General features: G+C 42.2%; 1 protein-coding gene across 1 annotated transcript in view; it reads right to left on the bottom strand.

Moving 5' to 3' along the window:
* The window catches only part of LOC126235733 (Golgi apparatus protein 1), a 160,259-nt gene that overhangs the window by 42,990 nt on the left and 95,645 nt on the right, over positions 1 to 21,624 (bottom strand). Inside the window, exons 11-13 of the mRNA XM_049944511.1 lie at positions 12,836 to 13,021; positions 7,480 to 7,680; positions 371 to 490 (exon numbers count right to left, since the gene is read on the bottom strand). Coding sequence (XP_049800468.1) covers positions 371 to 490; positions 7,480 to 7,680; positions 12,836 to 13,021 — 507 coding nt within the window. The remainder of the gene's footprint in view (positions 1 to 370; positions 491 to 7,479; positions 7,681 to 12,835; positions 13,022 to 21,624) is intronic.

Genomic DNA, 21,624 nt, shown 5'->3' with positions numbered 1-21,624 from the left:
CCTTTCTGCTCAAAGATTTGGTGTACAATTTCCACAAGTTGTAGGCACTTTTGTCTTTGAATACTCTAAATGGTTATCCAAAATTTGTTGTATTATTTACAGCATACACTTCCTCTAATTTCTATTCACTAACTCAAGGTCACTGAAGAGAGTTTATATCATAATTTTCTATTTGTTGACATCTGTGTTACCAAAAGGAAGGTATTCTACTTTTTTCTGCATCTCAAATGGATATATTTTAATTTTTTATTTGAGGAGCCTCTGTCTGACAAGTAACAAATGCTGATCGCTATAAAAATGTTAATTGTACATTCTGCATTATTAGGCGCACCATTCAAAAAGAAAAGCTCATTGTCTGTGATGATCTTACCTCCTTTCTGCACATGGTTGCAAGAAGAGGATTCAGTCTGTAGTTCAAAGCAGCTTCACGAAGTATGTTAGTCATTTCAGACTCACAATCTTGACTCAGCTTCTGTTCCCGAAATTTCACCTGTTAAGACAAGTCTGATTACAAATAATTCAAAGGAAAACAATACATTAACATCCACAAAATGATACTTAACCAAGAAAATTTTTGGAATAAAACAAAATGTGCAAAATATGTAAAAATAAAAAGGGTATTGGTTAATAACATAACCAGCCACTTCTAAAATAGAGGCCACCTGGCGCGCGCTGGTGATTCTCCGAGGAAACAGTATTATTTAAGCGATCGCAAATGAGCACCCAGTCTATTCTGTAACCTGTATTAATGTTGTCCATTCAATGTGTTCAGTGCTACACGCAACCTGTACATCGTGGTATCTTATGTTGGATCTATGAAGTATTATGTTCCATAAATCATGTTTGTTCTTGCTGTAACGAGGGGGGAGGGGGGAGGGGAAGGAATGAAAACTTTGCTAGCTTTCATTCTGTTTTGTGCACCTGTCAATCACTCAGCACTTCTACTATTGGTGAGCGGTCTTTTTCACTCCTAAATCATTATTACTCAACCACGACTTTCCATTATCATGTTGCTGTTGTGGTCTTCAGTCTGAAGACTAGTTTGATACAGCTCTCCATGCTACTCTATCCTGCACAAGTCCCTTCATCTCTGTATTAACTACTCCAACCTATATCCTTCTGAATCTGTTTACTGTAGTCATCTGTTCGTATCCGTCACGATTTTCATCCCCTGCACCACTCTCCAATACCAAATTGATGATCCCTTGAAGTCTCAAAATGTAGCCTATCAACCAGTCCCTTCTTTTACTCAGGTTGTGCCACAAATTTCTTCTCTCCCCATTTATATTCAGTATCTCCTCATTAGTTATATGATCTATCCATCTAATCTTCAGCATTCTTCTGTAGCACAAGTCTCTATTCTCTTCTTGTCCAAACTGTTTATCATCCATGTTTCAGTTCTACACATTGCTTCACTCTACACAAATACTTTCAAAAAAGACTTCCTAACATTTGAATTTGTATTTGATATTAACAAATTCCCTTTCTTTGTTTTTCTTGCCATTGCCAGTTTACATTTTATATCCTCTCTACTTCGATGATAATCAGTTATTTAGCTGCCTATTATCATATTTAGATATGTCTACTTGGTCTGTGTCACAGAGGCCATATGCTGTAATTCACTTGGTAGTCAACACAGTACTTGTGCATACTCAGTCACCTGATAGCATCTCGTTGCAGGTGACTGACATGTAAAGGGCACAGGATGGGTCTGACCGATACGGCTCAAACTGTGAGAGTAGAAGCAGCTAGATGATCCTTTCAATGTCCTTGGATATCTCACCTGAGTGAGCCATAGGAAAAGAGAAAATGCCCTTTCAAGAGTTTTGTGTAGACAGAGAGGGATGTTTCAGCTAAGTCTACACTCTGGAAATTCAGCAATTTGATGCGCACTCCCCCGCGCACGCACGCACGCACACGCGCGCGCGCACACACACACACACACACACACACACACACACACACACACACACACACACACACACACACACACACACATGCTTTTATTGTATGCAGTTCTATTTTATTTCTAACAGGTTCCATCTTCAGGTACAAATGTGAACAATGATGATTACGATACTTCTCATACTTTGGACTCCTTGACTACAGGAAGAAAGTGATTGACTTTGCTAATGCTCACCCAAATGAATTATCTTCAAATTTGGAGGAAAGAAATAGAACAAGGTGGCACTAGAAAAGACAAAAATGCATTCATTAACTCAAGCATGGGAAAGATCTCAGGATGCATGAAGCCGTCGCGAAAAAGTGACAAGTAGAACATTACAATAATGGACAATGGCAGTCGCATCCCTTATTTGTCAGAAAAATTTTGGTTTATTGCTAGTGACACATGGATGGCATCCTTCAAACATAAAAATTCAATAAGACAGCAAAAAATCACAAAATTCATCAGCAAAAATCATGTTGCATCTTCAAAAGAAACGGTGGAAACAGCAGAGAAGTTTTGTATACAGACGAGATGTATAATGCCAAACTTAAATCTTGATTATGTAATTAACACCAACCAGACTGGATGCCTGTATGAATCAACGTATAACACGACCCTGGATTACAAGGGTACAGCTAATGCTTTAGTGAAAAGACACAATCTCTCCAAAACCTTCCACTCTTATAGAGTGCAACAAAGTTCAACCGCTTCAGGGAAACTGTTACCCGTTGTATTTTTGTGTATGTAAGAGCTTGCCAATAAATTTGGCCCTAAAGTTGCTGATATCATCAAGAAGTTAGAAGAAGAATATAACAACGTAATCATTACTGGCTCAAAGTCAGGAAAACTACCAAAGGAGCTTTACACAAAATTCTTGGAAACAACATTAAAACCAGACACTGCGTACGACAAATTCCTTGTGGTGGTGGATTTGTGGGGTGACCGAGCAGACCTGACATTGTATGATGAGATATTCATCAGTGAGGAGCTTGACATGACTTTACTGAGGATATCATTCAATTAAAATTTATCTTGCTCAACCCTGTAACGTACACTATGTGATCAAAAGTATCCGGATGTCCCCCCTCCCCCCCCCCCCTGCCAAAACATAAGTTTTTCATATTAGGTGCATTGTGCTGCCACCTACTGCCAGATGCTCCATATCAGCAACCTCAGTAGTCATTACACATCACGAGAGAGCAGATTGGGGTGCTCTGTGGAGCACATGGAGTTCGAACATGGTCAGGTGATTGATGGGTGTCAATTGTGTCATATGTCTGTACGCGAGATTTCCACACTCCTAAACATCCCTTGGTCCACTGTTTCCAATGTGATAGTGAAGTGGAAACGTGAATGGACATGTACAGCACAAAAGCATACAGGCCAACCTCATTTGTTGACTAACAGAGACTGCCGACAGCTGAAGACGGTCATAATGTGTAATAGGCAGATGTCTATCCAGACCATCACATAGGAATTCCAAAGTGCGTCAGGATCCACTGCAAGTACTATGACACTTAGACAGGAGGTGAGAAAACTTGGATTTCATGGTTGAGCGGCTGCTCATAAGCCACACATTATGCTGGTAAATGCCAAACAATGTTTCGCTTGGTGTAAGGAGCGTAAACATTGGACAATTGAACAGTGGAAAAACATTGTGTGGAGTGATGAATCACGGAATAACGTACCAAGTTTTATGCTCACCTACTACAATCTTTTTGGAGACCTAAAATATCCACTGTTTGATTCAAATGGATGCCATAAATAATATTATGAAATTGCTACTCACCATAGGCGGAGGTGCTGAGTCTGGCTTCAGCTGCCAGAGACTGTGGTCGTGTGTGTGTGTGTGTGTGTGTGTGTGTGTGTGTGTGTGTGTTTTCGACAAAGGCCTTGATGGCCAAAAGCTCATTCTGTGACAGTCTTTTTTGGTGCCTATCGCAATTCAACATCTCCCCTACATGGTGTACAGCAACTATCCTTTTCATAGATTTTGTGACAGTCTTTTTGTGGTGCCTATTGTGACTCAGCATCTCCACTATATGATGAGTAGCAACTATCCTTTTCATAATATTGTTATATTCCATCCTGGATTTTCCATTATTGGATTCCCTAAACAATGACATAGCTTAATATAGTAATTTATCAACCAGAGATAATTTTATTACAATGAATATTCTGTGTGTCCCTACTTGACAGAAAATAAAGTTCCATGAGCACATTTGTCAATATTACAATAATCTATACACATTACTAATTTGAAGTCCCAAGTCGTGTTTTTCTGCCTGTAAGTGAATGCTAATTTGAGGAAATTCTGTGGGGATTTTGAAATAATTTCCACTTATAGTTAGAACAATTCACAGGGAACGTTTGTGTACACTATCTATTACTGCTTCACCAGACAAGTTGTCTGGTTGTAGATGCTTAATGCTACCCGTGCAAAGTGTGAGTAGGTGACTAGTACCTGTTATAGATTTGTGTTTAGGACAAAGCAAGCTGGGATATTTTTACTTTCCCTCTTGTTTTGCCACCTGCCTCCTTAAATTCATTTTTTTTAATTAATCACCATTAACATGTGAGTATAATCTGCATTTTCATAAAAGAGAAAGATTGGCCCTCAGTTTTAAAGAATATAACACAAGATCTCATTTTGTACTAAGTTTTATGTATGTAATTGGTATTCTCATTTATTTTGACTATTCCTAGTTAATATCTTTTGTTATAGGGTGAAATCAGTAATTGTTTCATAACTTCAATTCTATTGTTGACTTATAAACAAATATAAATTCTGCACTAATTATAAACATTTGGGAACAAATAATAATTTTAAAGGAACTATTTGGCTCTATTCAAAAACATGTTAGCAAAGCCAGCCCTTTAATTGATTCCAAAGTAACTATAGTTGAATTCTTTTATCTTGGCGGCTCGCGCATGCCCGCCCAGACTCGGGAGACTGCTGCGTTGCCAGTTGCACACGACGCACGCGCCAAGAGAAGCAGCGCCATAGTATAGTATAGTTCGCAAGCTTACGTTTAAGGGGGGAGCGCGCAGTGTATGAAGTAAAGCCACCACGGCCGCATTAACCCTTTCGCTGCTACAGAGACGTGCTCCCCGCATTCCGCGCTGTGCGCAATTTTGTCACTGCACTGCTCGCCTGTGCTGACACATGGTGTTTCCGACTGCTTTGACATACTTATCATTCGATTCCACAAAAACTATTTGGCCCAAAAATTAGATTTTTACACATCTTCTTGACTGATACCTTCCCCCCACTTCCTTTGACTGATTAAAGTGCTTTAAAATAAAGCCAAACGCGCCCGGTGTAAATAAAACTTTTATTACAGTCGCGAAAGACGGAATATTTCTCAATATTACATACGACACCTATGTGGTACTTACATTAAATGAGATATTGTTATACAGTAAATTTTATATGAAATTTAGGTACCTTGTCCACATTTCATTCTCAACATTGTGGCAACTAAAATCGACCATACGGAAAGTATACGCTATGGACTTTTACCTCTGCAAACTCTTCAAAATTTCGTGCAATGGTTTTCTACATTTAATGCTGCACAATAACTGGGTTGAACATCGAAACAAAATTAAGTCATTTATGGGGGGAAGGTATCAGTCAAGAAGATGTGTAAAAATCAAATTTTTGGGCCAAATAGTTTTTGTGAAATCGAATGATAAGTGTGTCAAAGCAGTGGGAACACCATGTGTCTGCACAGGCAAGCAGTGCAGTGATAACAAAATCGCGCACAGCGCGGAATGCGGGGAGCACGTGACTGCAGCAGCGAAAGGGTTAATGAAGAGACAAAGCACTAGAATTTTCAAAAAATTGCATTCAAACGAATAAAATTCGTGAAGTAAGACACTTTGATATTGTTTTTAAATAAAGAAAGTATTTAGCATCGCACAAGGTTTGAACTCGTTACCTTTCGCTTACTAACCCAATGCCTTAACCGTTACGCTAGCGCAGCTCGTCCTGCTATGTCGCTCCATAAGGACTCTAACAGGTCACGCAAAATTCTGACAAACACTGTTGGTATGCCTATGAATTACTCGCACTTCGTCGAAGTACAATAGGAAATAAAACAATTACCGCTGTTCTTTATTGCGAAAAAGCGGTTCGTGAAATTGATACAAACACCTTTCCTTGCTATCGCCTGAATTAGGAGTCTTATTGCTTGTTTGGTTTAATTAATTAATAGAAAATGAAGCAATTGGTATAAAGAATGGTTTTTCCAAACTTTCTATAAAACAAAGTCTGCTATCAAGACATTGCTTTTGTTCTATTACTTTATTTATGACTGAACGTTTCTAAAACTGAAGACACTGGTCCCTGCTCTGCTCTGCAGTGGAGATCTGGCAACGTCGTTCTCTATTCATTGGCGGACTGTATTTTTTGACGTCAGATGCGCAGAACGAACCTAAACTCGGCCGCCAACATAAATGACGCGCACTTTAACAATTTTGTCAAAAGTATTGTTTGTGTAATGATATTTGTTAATTTCATCATTTAAACAAATAATTTGGCCTAACCCTTGAAGTAAAAGAAACTGTCAAAAGGAACTAATTTTTTGATGTATTCAGTTAATTTAATGAGTTAAGTTTTAACTGTAATTTATGTAAATTAAACTTGAAACAATGTGTAGTTCCAGCACCTATTATTGTGAGGATATACATGGGCCCGATTTCTGTCCATGGCCAAGTTTCAGACGAGAAACCTGTACTGGTTAGATCAACGACAATGCATCCGTGAAAGAAGTGTAACACACTTAAGCCGTGTGTTAAAACAAGGACTGTGTCTGTTCCATACGTAGCTTATTATTCCTCAAGAAATGTGTGGTTAGGTTTTTACTGCTTGCAGATGTTCATTGGTAAACTATTGTAGCAGTATGTGGATTATGTGGATGTTCATCTGCAAACTATTAATGAGGCTTATCGAAAGTAAACAGTAGTGCACTGGCCGTATTAAATGCGTATATTGCGGGGAGGGGGGGGGGGGGGGGGGACGTGAAAAGTAAAAGTAAACAACTGTGAAACGCAAATGTGCACCTGTCGGCTACATCATTTAAAGTAGTCTGTGTTTGACTTTCAAACACCCCCCCCCTCCCCCCCCCCCTATTTTTCAGCCAGTATAGCAACACAGTACGTCAATGCTGAGGACAACAAACAAAGACATAAAGCAGGTGAATGTCACATGTTCAGCACAGCCTATTTAAATGAAATATGTAATCTGTTATGTGATCCAAATCACAGGCATAACAGTTCCTAAAAGTAAGTGCAATCTATTGGCAAAATTTGTCATAAATGATAATAAAAAATAAAACTGACTTACTTCCCATTCCTGCCAGGGAGGGAGGGAGAGGGAGAGACCACATCATTACCCTAAATAGTGCCATGACCTCCAAAATAAGAAATTAATACACCAAATGGCAACATCTCCTTAGATAAGGCAATAATTAATAATGAGGAATATTTATTTATATATAGAAAAACATTGGATTCATATGGTCACTTACTTTTAGACATTTTACAACTTTCCCATTTAGTTCCTTTTCTTCCTTTTCAGAGGCAACAATATCTGCACAAAATTTAGATATATCCATTCGACAACTCTTCTGCAGCAGTGGATTAAAGCGATAGTCGGAACTCTGTTCAATCATTCTGCGAACTACAATAGATTTGCATTTTGAATCAAATGTTGGATCATCCTTGTACCTCTGTAATTTGAAAGAGAGCGAGTGTCACTAAAAAACAGCAGCAGCAACACAGAACTTGGGTATCTTTAAATTAAACATGATGCCTTGTGAACAATAACAACACAGCCAACTTATATAGATAAATACAACAGGTATAGAAACATTACTGTAACATTAATAACACAGAACTGTAAAACAGTCATTTAATATAACACAATAACTGTCAAGCTACACATCTATAAAAAGGAAAAAATTTGTTAAATCCAACAAAGGAGAATGAGAGATTGGTCTCTGCTGTGAAAAATTTTGTATTTTATTATTACAACTAGAAGTCTTTATGTTTATAGGGATAAATCACTTAACTAAACAAATAAATTAAAAACAAAATTATTAACAGTACTTAAAGTCTGTGTGTGCATAAATAAACAATGTCTGACAGTAACAAGCATTTTCAGGGCAACAGGAGGGCAGAAATCACATCTTTTTTTTAAATAGAAACATGTCATTTGAATCATTAACACCCAGAACAAATTTTAAGGTAAGTAATTACAAACAAAAATACAGAGAAACACAATACTTTTCACTGAGATGAACCGTAACAGTGTCACATCACAGTTGCAGCAAATGAATTTCATATTTGGCATAAGGCAATGACAGTGGATTAATGACACTGTAAAGCAAACTGGGAACTGAATTACATTTGATAGATATATTTGGAAATAGTACCGAAAGATGAGATTTGCAATCAGTACATATCATTTATGGAATGGAGTTTATGGTACCAAAATTACGGGATGAATGGAAATGTTTTAAATAGTATAACAAGCACATGTATTCTTCATTAAAGAAGGGCCTCTTACAGCAAGGAAAACCCACTCCCTTACCCCCTCCTCTTGCTTTTGTGTCAAGAAGTGGATCACCTTAAACAACATCCACAAATTTTTTAGCAATGTCAAGATGCTGATATTCCAGATGGCTAACTGCTGTCCAGCCATTTCCTATGTCGTGGAAAATAATGACTAGTGCTTAATCTCTGGTTACGACAAGATGATGAATTCAGAAAAGAACTTTCTTTCAAATGTCATGTAACTTCAAACTGCTATTGCTTACCCCCAGAATCACTTATGCCTCCGTTATGATGAATGAATGAGCGAAAGATCATCTAAAATCAACTGCTCGCTTGACAAAAGATGCATACCCAAAGACTAGAAAGTTGCACAGGTCGAGTGGCGGATACATATGGGGTGCGTGCAGAATGCGTGCCCCGACCGCTTCTGGCGCTGCCTGCATTGCCACCCGCACAGCCCCCACCAGTCAGCCCGCACGCTATTTGTTCGTTTCTTTCATCAGTCGACTCGACTGAATCAAGTTATCGAGTAGTTGTACTTTCCTATGTAGCATGTCCTATGTAGCATGTGCATCCGCATCATCATATTTTATATGTTTCTGTCTGGCACATAGGTAGCTAACACATACCTACGAGAAAAGTCGCGGCCGGTCTAGTGATCTCGGTACGTTATTCTGTCTGGTATTTGTTCAAGAAAGTCGCAAATATTCTGTTTTCTTGTACAGAGAACCTCTGATACGTAGCATTGTAAATACGGACTATTTGACGAATAGGAAGCTAGTTTACATTCAGAAGCAGAAAGAGAACCACAATTGAAACTTTTTTTATATCATAAGAAGGCATTGTCTTGTATATGTGTATAATCAGTTTAAATAAAATTTTCTTAACCTTTTGCATGTCACTTGATTATTTTTTATCACGGTAAAAGTAAAGGTAGCTCAAGATATCTTTAGCACTCCCTCCTTGAGGTTTTCCTGTATCCACTAAATTACAAGCCCATATAATTAACATGCAGCATGATTTTGGAACATATATTGTGTTCAAACATTATGAATTACATCGAAGAGAATGGTCTATTGAAACACATATTTAGAAAACATTGTTCTTCTTGTTGTTGTTGTTGTGGTCTTCAGTCCTGAGACTGGTCTGATGCAGCTCTCCATGCTATTCTATCCCGTGCAATCTTCATCTCCCAGTACCTACCGCAACCTACATCTTTCTGAATCTGCTTAGTGTATTCATCTCTTTGTCTCCCTCTACGATTTTTACCCTCCATGTTGCCCTCCAATACTAAATTGGTGATCCCTTGATGCCTCAGAACATGTCCTAGCACCCGATCCCTTCTTCTAGTCAAGTTGTGCCACAAACTTCTCTCCTCCCCAATCCTATTCAATACTTCCTCATTAGTTATGTGATCTACCCCTCTAATCTTCAGCATTCTTCTGTAGCACCACATTTCAAAAGCTTCTATTCTCTTCTTGTCCAAACTATTTATCGTCCATGTTTCACTTCCATACATGGCTACACTCCATACAAATACTTTCAAAAATAACTTCCTGACACTTAAATCTATAATCGATGTTTAACAAATTTCTCTACTTCAGAAACGCTTTCCTTGCCATTGCCAGTCTACATTTTATATCCTCTCTACTTCGACCATCATCAGTTATTTTGCTCCCCAAATAGCAAAACTCCTTTACTACTTTAAGTGTCTCATTTCCTAATCTAATTCCCTCAGCATCGCCCAACTTAATTCGACTACATTCCATTATCCTCGTTTTGCTTTTGTTGATGTTCATCTTTATATCCTCCTTTCAAGACACTATCCATTCCGTTCAACTGCTCTTCCAAGACCTTTGCTGTCTCTGATAGAATTACAATGTCATCGGCGAACCTCAAAGTTTTTATTTCTTCTCCATGGATTTTAATACCTACTCCGAATTTTTCTTTTGCTTCCTTCACTGCTTGCTCAATATACAGATTGAATAACATCAGGGAGAGACTACAACCCTGTCTCACTCCCTTCCCAACCACTGCTTACCTTTCATGTCCCTCGACTCTTATAACTGCCATCTGGTTTCTGTACAAATGGTAAATAGCCTTTCGCTCCCTGTATTTTACCCCTGCTACCTTCAGAATTTGAAAGAGAGTATTCCACTCATCACTGTCAAAAGCTTTCTCTAAGTCTACAAATGCTAGAAACGTAGGTTTGCCCTTCCTTAATCTAGCTTCTAAGATAAGTCGTAGGGTCAGTATTGCCTCACGTGTTCCAACATTTCTACGGAATCCAAACTGATCATACCCGAGGTCGGCTTCTACTAATTTTTCCATTCGCCTGTAAAGAATTCGAGTTAGTATTTTGCAGCTGTGACTTATTAAACTGATAGTTCGGTAATTTTCACATCTGTAAACACCTGCTTTCTTTGGGATTGGAATTATTATATTCTTCTTGAAGTCTGATGGTATTTCGCCTGTCTGATACATCTTGCTCCCCAGATGGTAGAGTTTTGTCAGGACTGGCTCTCCCAAGGCCGTCAGTAGTTCTAATGGAATGTTGTCTACTCCGGGGACCTTGTTTCGACTCAGGTCTTTCAGTGCTCTGTCAAACTCTTCACGCAGTATCGTATCTCCCATTTCATCTTCATCTACATCCTCTTCCATTTCCATAATATTGTCCTCAAATACATTGCCCTTGTATAGACCCTCTATATACTCCTTCCACCTTTCTGCTTTCCCTTCTTTGCTTAGAATTGGGTTTCCATCTGAACTCTTGATGTTCATGCAAGTGGTTCTCTTTTCTCCAAAGGTCTCTTGAATTTTCCTGTAGGCAGTATCTATCTTACCCCTAGTGATACTCGCTTCTACATCCTTACATTTGTCCTCTAGCCATCCCTGCTTAGCAATTTTGCACTTCCTGTCGATCTCATTTTTGAGACGTTTGTATTCCTTTTTGCCTGCTTCATTTACTGCATTTTTATATTTTCTCCTTTCATCAATTAAATTCAATATTTCTTCTGTTACCCAAGGATTTCTACTAGCCCTCGTCTTTTTACCTACTTGATCCTCTACTGCCTTCACTACTTCATCCCTCAGAGCTACCCATTCTTCTTTCCCCCATTCCTGTCAATTGTTCCCTGTGAAACACTAATTAGCTCTTTACTCACATGAAGAGTTGAGTGCTATCAGGAGGGGATGCTGCCATTTATTGCCTAGTAAACTCACCAGAGAATCAAAACAAATTGCAAAATGATTTAGAAAAGATATCTGAATGGTGTGAAAATTGGCAATTGACCCTAAATAATGAGAAGTGTGAGGTCATCTGCATGAGTGCTAACAGGAATCTGTTAAACTTTGTTTACATGATAAATCAGTCAAATAAAAAGGCCACAAATTCAATTAAATACCTAGGAATTACAAATACAAGCAATTTAAATTGGAAAGAACACACAGAAAATGTTGCGGGGGAAGGCAAACCAAAGACTGCATTTATTGGCAGAACACTTACAAAATGTAACAGATCTACTAAAGAGACTACCTACACTACACTTGTCCATCCTCTTTTAGAGAACTGCTGCGCAGTCTGGGATTGCGACCAGATAGGATTAATGGAGTTCATTGAGAAAGTTCAAAAATCAGCACATTTGTATTATCCCAAAATAGGGGACACAGTGTCATGGACGATACAGAATTTGGGATGGACAACAATAAAACAAAGGCATTTTTCATTGCAGCGGAATCTTCTCACACAATTTCAATCACCAACTTTCTCCTCCGAATGTGAAAATATTTTGATGACAATGACCTACATAGGGAGAAATGATCATCATAATAAAATAAGGGAAATCAGAGTTCACATGGAAAGATATAGGTGTTTGTTTTTCCGTGCATTGTTTGAAACTGGAATAATAGAGAATTTTTGTGAAGGCGGTTCGATGAACCCTCTGCCAGGCACTTAAGTGCGATTTGCACAGTACAGATGCAGATGTAGATGTAGATGTAAGAATTGCTCTTTAGCTTCTGGTGTCGACACAGTACACTGTTGGTCTGTTCTGGCATCACCTAAGATGTATGTGAAGAATATATTTGCCTCGTAAAATAGTCAATAGGTGTACAATATTTCATAAAGGTCTGCTAGTATACTGGGCAGTTTACCCCTAGCATGGCTTAAACTATTGTTCTCTCATTTATTTGACATCTAACACAAGCTTTAGAGTTCCAACCAGTAAATATTTACATAATTATTTGTCAAATTTATTAAACCTATTTTGTTAGTAGTGACGGTCAGAAATTGTGTGAGATGAAATATTAATCTTAGACAACATAAATTACCTTAAGGCAGATCAACGCCTGTGAAGGATCTTCACCATGGCAAAACTGATTAATCATATGTCTGCAAGTTGTAATAAGTGCATAATCGACAGAGCTATCTTGTAGTTCTTGGCGTTCTACATTGAAAATAACCATGTGGCATCCATCTGACAGTTTATCCTTGTTTATTTGAAGGCATTCCAAAGTCTACGAACGAAAATATAAATGTGTAAGTAAAACATTTGAATAAACAATGCAAATAACAAGATCAACTTACAAGTAGTCAATATGGTGACTGTATTGATAGAAAAACATTGTAAGTATTATAAAAATAGTCAGCATAACAGTTTCTACAGCACACAATAAAGTTGTATAATTTCATCTTGTACAAAATAAATCTATTTTGCCAGATTCTATATGCCCAACTGCCCAGGTGAAAGGAGCAAACAGCAGCAACAGTTTGTGTTGTACACAGGGTTCAGTTTAGTGCTTTTCTCATGAGCTTCCATAATGAAGTGAATATTCCCTGTGTTTTTATCTGACTTATTACTGTTACTTGATAATTAGAGCTTGCATTTCTATTTAGAGTTTCAGGTTTTATGTATGCTGTGTTTCTAGTGAAAGGTGACAGTTGATACAAATATTTTCAGTAGTGTAATTTATTTTCGATTTGAGAGCATGTGTATTTTGCAACCTTAGTGTATAGTGCAAATTTAGCAGAGCAGATTTCAGTGTTTCTTTATTCTTCTCATTTATATTTTGTGGACATCTCAACTTTAACAGTGCCACAGTATGGAAGATTTCTCTCTTGTTAAGGTCTTTTTGTTCTTCTCCATTAGTCCTACCTGCTCTGTTTGTATTTTTTGAAATTTTATATAGTTTTATACACAGTACAATAAGGATAGGGGGGTGTTCTTTTTGTGTATGGAGACTGAGAATTGGTCACTGTCAAACAGTCGAAAGCTACGTTGGCTATAATTGACACGTTCCTGGCTACTGCTCAAGGCTGCAGCTGCACTGGGCACTAGTGATGAGACTTGGGACACACTCTGTGCTGCTGGAACCACTTTATCAACTGTCTTCCAATACACAACATCTGGCAGTTTGCCTTTATTTGAAAGCAAGTGGCAGACAGTGATTGGTTCACATATCTCTGGCCAGACGGCAAAACTGGAAACTGGTAGTATGGCTGGCTCCTTATGGCTTAGCAACAGGTACGAGGTGCTACTCAATGTTGATAACACTTTTGAGCCAGCACAGGATGTCTCTCTTGTTGGGTTCATTGGTTGGACTGGAGAAGGGACCAAGCTGCGTGGTCATCAGTCCCTGTGACCTTGAAATAACTCAAACTGATAAAACCTCACACTATAAGAGGGAACTACTACAATGGCCATAAAATTGCAAACAATTGACAGAGAAGGAAGGAAGAAGGCAGAAGAAGAGAGGAGGGAAAGAAAGTGACAAATGGCAGGAGCATAAAGGAAGAAGCACAGGTAGACAAGATAGACACTCAAGATAAAACAGACCCAATAAGGAAAGGAGTGGGAAGGCAGAGGGAGGGGGTGAACCACCAAGTCCACTCGAAGCCAGTCCAATCGGGGCGAGGGGGGGGAGCAAGACGGCCTGCCACCCCTCCATCCACCGATAAGGTTGAAGGTCCCACCCTGCAATAAAGCGATAAAAAGACCCCATTACGAAGAAACCGTAAAACAAGATCAGCCACTGAGGCATTGTCAGCTAACACCAAAGGTAGCGAGTCAGGAAAGCTAAAGAGTCCGTCGCGGGGCAGTTAAGTTGGGACAGTCCAATAAGAGGTGAACCACACTCAACATCGATCCACAACGACAGGGGGGGGGGGGGGGGGGGAGGTCATCATGACAGAGGAGATAACCATGAGTCAGCCAAGTATGGCCGATGCAGAGCCGGCAAAGGACGACAGACGCATTACAAAAGGCAAGTAAGGAGAACCGCCATGTAGTTGTAGAATCCTTTATTGCCCTGAGCTTGTTCGGCGAAGAAAGAGAGTGCCATTTTGCATTCCAAAGTCCCAAAATCTGACATGTAATGCCGAGCGAAGGTCTATTACCAGAATGTCAATAGCAAGAGATGGCCTGTTAGTAGCAAATTTAGCCGTCGATCAGCAAGTTCATTGCCAGGGATCCCAACATGGCCTGGGGTCCATATGAAAACCACTGGGCATTCACGTTGATCAAGGAGAGAAACGGAGTCCTGGATAGCTATGACCAATGGGTGGCGAGGGAAGCACGGGCCGATAACTTGCAAACTGCTCAAGGAGTAACTACAGATAGTGAAAGACAGTCCTGAGCAGAAGTGGACAGGGTCCAGTGTGCACAAGATGGCTACCAATTCTGCAGTAAAAACACTACAGCCATCTGGCAAGGAATGAAGTTCCATATCTTGCATAGGTGTAAGCTTAACCAGTGTGACCAGAAACCATGGAGCCATCAGTATAAATCACTTCAGAACCCTGGAATGAACTGAGGAGACAGTAGAATTGGTGGTGGAGGGCCTCCGGAGGGACAGAATCCTTTGAATTTATGGAGAGATCAAAACAGAGCTGTGGCCGAGAGACGCACCACGGAGGGGTACGTGCATGAGTGGAGAAAAGAGTCGTTAAAGGGAAGTGCTGGAGCTCAGAAAAGAGCAACTTAATGCAGGCAGCCATGGTAAGCCCACATAGTGGCCGCCGCCGCGGGAGGTTGATCTCCATGTCTGGATAAAGGAGACCATAATTAAGGTGCTTTGGAGTGCAGCAAATGTGAAGGGTGTAAGATATCAGCTGTCGTTGGTGTAAAACTTGCAGCGGTGGAATCCCCGCCTCTGCGAGAAGGCTAATCACAGGGCTAGTCCAGAAGGCACCAGTCGCAAGTCATACCCCACAATGGTGGATGGTGATGCAGAACCATAGACAGGACTCCCATAGTCTAAACGAGACTGGAACAGTGCTTTGTACAATCCCAGAAGAATAGAGCAGTCTGCACCCCAGGTGGTATTGCACAGACCTCTAAGAACACTGAGATTTAACCAGCATGTCCTCTTCAGCTGGTAAAGATGAGGGAGCCATGTCAACCAGGCATCGACGACCAGACCCAAGAAGTGATGGGTGTCCACCACCTCGAGGGACTGGCCATCAAGGAACAGGTCCATATGGGGATGGACTGTACAGCGATGGCAGAAATGCATGACAAACGACTTGGCCACCGAAAACTGAAAACCATGGGAGAGAGCCCAAGACTGCACCCGGTAGATTGCCCCATGTAGACGGCGTTCTGCAGTGCCCATAACAGAGGAAGCGACATAGATACAAAACTCGACAGCATACAAAGAGGGGGACACTGTCGGCCCAACAGACGCAACTAGTCCATTTATGGCTATGAGAAGGAGAGCGATGCTTAGCACGCAACCCTGTGGAACCTCATTTTCTTGGTGATGGGAAGTGCTGTAGGAGGAACCAACTTGGACCCGGAAAGAGCAACAAGAAAGAAAGTTAAGGATAAAAATGGGCAGAGTGCCACGAAGGCCCCATTCGTGAAGGCTGGGAGGATGTGGTGGCACCAGGTGGTATTGTAGGCTTTATGCAAGTTAAAGAAGACTGCATTGAGGTGCTGCCGATGGGCAAAGGCCGACCGGATAACAGACTCCAGGTGGACCAAGTTATCCACTGTAGAGCGGTCACAGCGAAAACCACCTTGTGCCGATGACAATAGGTCGCAGGATTCTAGGATCCAAAATAGCCGCTTGTAGAAGGTGTTGGTAAGGCTAATTGGACAGTAGCTATCCAACTGAAGAGGTGGCTTCCCAGGCTTCAACACCGGAATAACAATGCTTTTCTCCCACTGGGTAGGAAATACCCCCTCACTCCACAGACGATTGAAAAGGGTCAATATATGACGGTGGCCAACCACCGATAAGTGTTGGAGCATTTGGTTATGTTTCCAATCTGGTCCAGGAGCCGTGTTGGGAAAAGGGCGAGGGTGCTGGCGAATACCCACTCACTAAATGGAGCATTATAAGGCTCCACGCAGTGAGAAACAAAAGACAAAGGCAGTCGTTCCGAGTGCTCTTCCAGGAGGAAGAAGGTGGGCGGTTAGAGTAGATGCAGAGGCTTGGGTAAAGTGTTGAGCAAAATGCTCTGCGACAAAGTCCAGATGGGTAAGGACAACATCATGCACAGAAATTCCTGCAATGCTGGTGGGATGACGACAGCCAAAAATTCGCCTGAGTTTCGCCCAGACTTGTGAAGAGAGGGCGTGCGGTCCTATGGCAGCCGCAAATCGTTTCCAGCAAATCAGTTTCCGAAATTTGATTATATAGCAGGCCCAGGCATGGAATCGTTTAAAGACCAGAAGGAGAGCAGCAGAAGGGTGCCGCGTGTTGAAGAGCACGGCAGCAGTCTTTTATGGCCACAGCAATTTTTGGAGTCAACCAAGGGACCATATTCCGACGGGGGGAACCCGAGGAAGAAGGGATGGCTGAAACAGCTGCGGAAAGGATGGCGGCAGTCGAAGTCTGTGAAGACTCATCAATACTGCTGTGTGGTAGTACAGGGGGGATGGTAGCAGAGGAGAAGGCACCCCAATTGGCTTTAGAGAAGGCCCACCTGGGAGGGTGATGGAGCAAGATACACTGAAGGAAGTTCAAAACAATCGGGTAATGATCGCTGTCACATAGGTCATCGTGGACACCCCACTGAATGGAGGGAAGAAGGCCGGGATTGCAGATGGAGAGGTCAACGGCAGAGAAAGTGCCTTGAGCCACACTAAAGTGTGTGGGAGTGCCGGTGTTTAGTAGACAGAGGGCAAGTCCTGCCAGAACAGCTTCAACTGTCCTGCCCAGGGCAGTAGTCGTGTGACTACGCCAAAAAGGGTTGTGGGTGTTAAAGTCCCCTAGAAGCAGGAAGGGGCAGGAAGGGAGAAGGGAGTTGTTGAAGAAGGGTGGTTAGGGCAAGGGATGTGGGTGGCCTGTCAGGTGGGAGGTAGAGATTACAGATTGTGATTGGAGTGGCCAGATGGACCCTGACAGCAATTGCTTATATCATTTACTAACAATGTCCTTGTGCACCAAGGTGCAAACACCATCAGAAGCACACAAGGGGGCAATTCGGTTCCGACAGAAAGTATGGAACCCATGAAGCGTGGGTGAGTAAGAACTGACAAAATGGATCTCCTGGAGAGCAATGCAAGCAGCAGAGTAGGAGGAAAGAAGGGGCTGCAACTCCGGGAGTTGACACAAATATCCATTACAATTTCACTGGAAGATTCTCAAGCTGGAGTCCAAATGGGAAGCGAACGGCCGGAGCCGGTCACGCCGTCGAGTCGCCACCCGTCACCGATAAGGATTGCGTAATGTCCATATAGGTGGGGTCAGACTCTGTTGGTTCATTGGCTGGAGGAGGGGAAGGCGGCACCTCAGGGGGTACCAGAGGGGCCTTGCCCTTGTTCTTCTGTTTCTGCTTCTTCTCTTGTGAAGGAAGAGTAGGGCAGACGGCAGTGAAATCAGGCACAGATAACACTTGGCAAATCTTGGTGCCCACCGGCCGTGGATTACGCGGCCGATGTGGAGCTGCAGATCGCCTTTCAGGGAGGAGGGGGGGGGGGGCAGGAAGAGTACTCCCAGGAGGGAACTCCAGCACTGGCGGATGCCGAAGAAGGGGAGGACTTCTCTAGTGGGGGAGGGGGAGCAGCACCCGAATTGGTGGGTGTGGGTACTGATGAGGAGGGAGAAGGGGAAGGGGAGTGGGAGAGGGAGAGTGAGGAGGAAGGTGTGGGGCAAATGGGGAGAGGCTGGGAAGAGGAAGGGGTAGGAGGGGGAACAGACATAACTGAAGCAAAAGTAGAAGTTACAGGTACGAGATGGAGCCGGTCATACTTTCGACAAGTGTCAGTGAAGGTACGTTGAGCTAAGGTCTTGTACTCTTGAATCCGTCGTTCTTTCACATACACCGGCCACTGTGGCGAGCGTGGAGGATGCTGCGCATTACAATTTATGCACACTGGCAGGGGAGCACAGGCACTCCCCTCATGGAGGGGGTGCCCACGGTCACTGCAGAGGGGATCATGGGTGCAGCGGGAAGACATGTGTCCAAACTGTAAGCATTTAAAGCATCACATCGGTGGTGGAATGTAAGGTTTTACATCAAACCGATACACCATCACCTTGATCTCCTCTGCGAGGGTATCCCCTTTGAAGGCCAGGATAAAGGCACCTGTATCGATGCGATGGTGTTTAGGACCTCGTTGTACACGGTGGATAAATCGAACTCCTCGCCGCTCGAGGTTTGCACGGAGCTCCTCGTCAGTTTGAAGAAGAAGATCGTAGTGGACAATGATGCCCTGTGCTGAGTTCAAAGATTGGTGGGATGCGACAGAGACTAGGATGTCACTGAGATGGTCACAAGTACGCAGGGCGTCAGACTGGGTAGCAGAAGATGTCTTTATGAGCAAAGAACCGGACCGCATTTCACTCAAGGATTTCACTTTGCCATACTTATCTTCAATCGTCTTCATGAAAAACAAAGGCTTGGTCATGGCAAAACTTTTGCCATCTGCCTTGGTACAAACCAGGTATCGAGGGAAAGGTTTCAACCCAAGCTGGCGAGCTTGACCCTCTTCCCAGGGGGCGGTCAGGGAGGGGACGGCTGAAGGATCAGAAGAAGGAGTGTCATGTCTTCTATCACTCGTAGAGACGGCCACAGAATGGCTAGGATGTTGACGCTTTTGTCGCTTCATGTGCAAGGCGTCCACCTTAGTACCACCCACTCCAACCAGGGGCTCACCCCCTGGGCGCCACCCAGCCACAGCAAGGGCCGTCTGGCACAACAGCCATTGCCGGGAGTTCTGATGCCCCAAAGTGATGAGCATCGATTCCTTGACATACACGAGGTGTTAACAGCTCAGGTACTTGCAGTGTTATCCCTGTGTTGTCAGGGGGCTCAGCCAAGTGGGTACTTAACAGCCCCACCACACGGACTGGCTACTGTGCTGGGGACCTAGCAGGGAGGGGGCCAGGGTGCAAGGGGAAAAGAGAGGGGAGGGGGAGAGGAGCCTGCACCATGGAAACTAGGTTGGGAGTTCATCCCCAAATGGATCACACTGAACAGAAAATGTTGGAAATGGAGGTCAAACCCCAATGAGACCAAGAATGCCAAAACGGAGATGGAAACAGCAAACTAAACAATAGCACATACCAAAAACAAGGCTGGGAGGATAGCCAGGTCGATATAAAGAAGTACACCAAGAGGGAACGGAGGGGGTAGGGAGAAAGGAGCAAGGACAGGGAGGAGAGGAACAGTGACGGTAATGCAATCTGGAAAAAGGAAGGATACTGCAATAGCTCGGGGCCCCATGCGCACCACACACGTACCCACAAAAGGGACTGTGGGCCCCTGGGAGGTCTCTCTTGTCGGGCAATGGCCAATTTTCCTGTCCATTCCGGACAAGTGTGAAGCGTGTATATGTTAATCACTGGGAGCTCTAAAGTTACGCAGGAAATGGAGCGCCTCAAGGAACTAGCATCCAGATCAATAAAGAATGCCTGTGTGTACTTGGCATGTTTGCTGGGGTGTCTCGTATGAGACTTGGAGAAGGCTTTGCCAGTGGCTACTGAACACTCTGGGTGCAACCAGCTGCAAATTGTTCCAACTTGATGCCTTCTGCTTGCATTCTGACGGCATCCTCAGTTTCATTCAGCAGATGATCAATTTGGTGAAGGTAGGTAGGGTCCAAATGCAGTCTCAGACATTTCTGTGACAATATCAGATTCGAATTTCTAGACATCTGCTATCGGGTACATAACTGTAAGGTTCCCTCAATAGGTCAAGCATGCCTGATGAACTCAAAGATTGATTGGCTATGCTATTCTGAGAGAGTAGTTGTCCTTACATACTAGAAATCAGAACGGAAATATGATATTAGTAAACTGGAAGAGAATAGACGATAAGGTCGGAGAATTAGTATCACTTATCAAAGGAGACCAAGAGATGAATACACTAAGCCGATTCAGAAGGATGTAGGTTGCAGTAGGTACTGGGAGATGAAGAAGCTTGCACAGGATAGAGTAGCATGGAGAGCTGCATCAAACCAGTCTCAGGACTGAAGACCACAACAACAACATCAAAAGTTATAATGCCCAGATAATATAAGGAATAGTATGTTGGTTGAAAGCAGAAGGAATAGCATTGAAATACTGCACTCGGATTGGACTATCTATCATAAGGCAAGGCCATAAGCCAATTGTGGCAGTGTATTTTAGTACATAAGTCAACAATATGTAATGATGTTTTGGTGACTGGATGTGGATTTGAACTGTTGTCCTCCAGAATGTGAGCCTAGTGCGCTAGCAAGTGTGCCATCTCACTCATTTTAAACATTAAAGGAGGGTCAAAAACGGTAATTGGATGCTTTTATAGACCACCTGCATCAGGAGCTGTTGTGGCAGAGACCTTCAGAGAGAACTTGCAAAATATTGTAAATACATTTCCTAATCAAGTTTACTGTAGTAGGGGGAGACTGGAACTTGTCAGCTATAGAATGGGTGAGTCCTGTGATCAAAACTGCTGCCAGAGACAGTGATTCGTTTCACATCATTCTGGAGATGTTATCCAAAAATTACTGCAAGCAGATAGATAAAGAGCCAATTTGTGAATGTAATATCTTAGGCCCTCTAACAACAGAAGACCTGAACTTTCTGAATCAGTTAATATGGAGGAAGATGTCAGTGATTATAAGATTGTGGTAGCATCAATGACCATGGGTTTTATAAGACATTTAAGAAAGGTAGTCAAAATCACA

The sequence above is a fragment of the Schistocerca nitens genome, chromosome 2 (genome assembly GCF_023898315.1).
Source record: "Schistocerca nitens isolate TAMUIC-IGC-003100 chromosome 2, iqSchNite1.1, whole genome shotgun sequence".
NCBI classification, from domain to species: domain Eukaryota; kingdom Metazoa; phylum Arthropoda; class Insecta; order Orthoptera; family Acrididae; genus Schistocerca; species Schistocerca nitens.
Note: the sequence above shows the minus strand (reverse complement) of the source record. Positions and strands in the feature narration are given on the sequence as shown.